Source organism: Ictidomys tridecemlineatus, chromosome 4 (assembly GCF_052094955.1).
Source record: "Ictidomys tridecemlineatus isolate mIctTri1 chromosome 4, mIctTri1.hap1, whole genome shotgun sequence".
Classification (NCBI taxonomy): domain Eukaryota; kingdom Metazoa; phylum Chordata; class Mammalia; order Rodentia; family Sciuridae; genus Ictidomys; species Ictidomys tridecemlineatus.
The window spans coordinates 17,721,304-17,723,523 of record NC_135480.1 but is presented as its reverse complement, the minus strand read 5'-3'; the positions used below and the strand labels follow the sequence as shown (position 1 = coordinate 17,723,523).

The 2,220-nt window shown below is 37.4% G+C and overlaps 1 protein-coding gene across 1 annotated transcript; it reads right to left on the bottom strand.

The window, feature by feature from the left end:
- Positions 1-866: 866 nt before the first annotated feature.
- On the bottom strand, positions 867-1,802 carry LOC101963247 (olfactory receptor 4C15). The gene has a single exon (XM_013360610.3). It carries the CDS (start codon positions 1,800-1,802, stop codon positions 867-869), a length of 936 nt encoding a protein of 311 aa, XP_013216064.2.
- Between the last annotated feature and the right edge of the window lie 418 nt (positions 1,803-2,220).

Sequence of the window (2,220 nt, the reverse complement as noted above, 5' to 3'; positions counted from 1 at the left end):
AGAGGAGGGAGAGGGAAATGGTTGCAAAGAATTCCATCAAAGTACTGCAGGGGAGGGAGAATGGCTGGGAAAAGGGAAGAACAGAGGAATGAATCTGACCTAACTTTCCTATGTACATAGATGAATATCACACAGTGAGTACCATCATCATAAAATATCCACAAAACACTAACTTGAAAAAAAATAACTAAAAGTAAATAGGAGAAAGAGAAGGAAACAGGGAGAGAGAGGAAGGAAGGGAAAGGGGAAATACTGGGCAATGACTTAGAGTAAATTATATTCCATGCTCTTTGATTTATATCAAAATTAATCTTACTTCTAAAAAGAAAAAAATGAAAAATAAAGAGAAAAGAAAAAGATAATGGGAAATAAACGTCCTTGTGCCAGCTGGGCCCATAGTTCAACAGTAGAGTGCTTGACGAGGGTTCACTAGGCTGTTGATTTAATCACCAGCTCTGCAGAAAGTAATGATAATAATAAGTATTTTACAAGTTGTCCACTTTAAATAGAGTACATTTGAATCCTGAAGGTTTAAGAAATTTTGTTGACTTTCCACATATGTTTTTAAAGCATGGGATCAATGGCCAAGCGTTTGATGGGCATTTTTCTATCTATTTTTTATTGATCAATAGGTTTCTATAAGAATAAAATGTATTTCTCTTTAATTCACATATCAGGATATTGAGTTGCCAACTCAGAGTAGACGACTGACGTGAAAGTAAAAGTATCATCTCTGACCCCCAAAATTTTATACTTTCTATAGAATTGGTATTTACTTCACAGATAATGATCAACCCATAATATTGTGGTCTAATATCATTTTTACTTCTTTAATCTTACACTTTTTTTTTCTAAAGTCTAATATTTTATTTTTCATTGGAAACCACCACCACTCTCTTCCACACTTTCCTCATGGCATTTTTCACTTCCTTATTCCTCAAAGTATAAATCAAAGGATTGAGCAAGGGAGTTAGGATGGTGTAAAATATGGCTACCATTTTGTCAAATGGAAAAGAAGAAGGAGGTCTTGCATATATAAATATGCATGGGACAAAGAATAAAACCACAACTGTAATGTGAGATCCACAGGTGGACAGAGCTTTCCTCCGCCCTTCAGCACTGTGTGTTCTCAAGGAGAATAAGATGACACCATAGGAGACCAGCAACAAACAGAAAATTATCATGCAGATAGATCCACTGTTGGCAATTACCAAAAGTCCAAAGATGTGAGTGTCAGTGCAGGCCAGCTCCAGTAATGGGTACAAGTCACATATGAAATGATCGATGATATTGGGGCCACAAAAGGGCAGCTGGAAAGTAAAGAGAATCTGTATGATGGAATGCAAGAAGCCCCCTATCCAGGCCACCCCCATCAAAATGCCACAGAGCCTCCAGTTCATGATGGCAGAGTAGTGCAAGGGCTTGCAAATGGCCACATAGCGGTCATAGGCCATGACTGCAAGAACAATCAACTCCACCCCAGCAAAGAAATGTTCAGCAAATACTTGCATCATGCATCCTTGATAAGAGATGGTTTTCTTCTCATACAGGGAATCCACAGCCATCTTTGGTGTGATGACTGAGGAGAAGCAGGCATCCAGGAAGGATAAGGATGCCAAGAAGAAGTACATGGGGGAGCCCAGCAGTGCAGGGCTACAGAGGATGGTCAGTGCAATCATTATGTTGCCTCCAATAGTTGCAACATAGACCAACAAAAACACAACAAATACTATTTTCTGAACAATAGGATTCTGTGAAAGCCCCAGGAGGACAAATTCAGTTATGAAGCTTTGGTTTTGCATTATTTTCAAGGGAATGGTGAAAATAAACAATTATTGAAATTACCCAATTCAAATTTGCAATTATGATTAAGGAAGATTTGCTTCATGTCAGGTTATTGCTTTATCATCATCGATATTTCAGTGCACCTAGCTGCACCTTTATCTTTAATGCTTCTTTTGACATTGAGAACACAAGTTTAGACATTTATTGAGGATAGAGGTTGGAGAGCAGGCAGAAATGATTTGGATATAATTTGTTCTGTACTTTATATTTGCTAGAACTTCTACATGGATAAATGGAAGCATCCTCATGTGGTAGAGAAGGTTAATAAAATTAACTCATATGCCACCTTTGAGAATTTACTAGTGTTTGCCTTAAGTGAATCATTGGGAGGTTTTTTGAAGTCTCATTCATATAAAAAATGAGGAAGTGATTTTA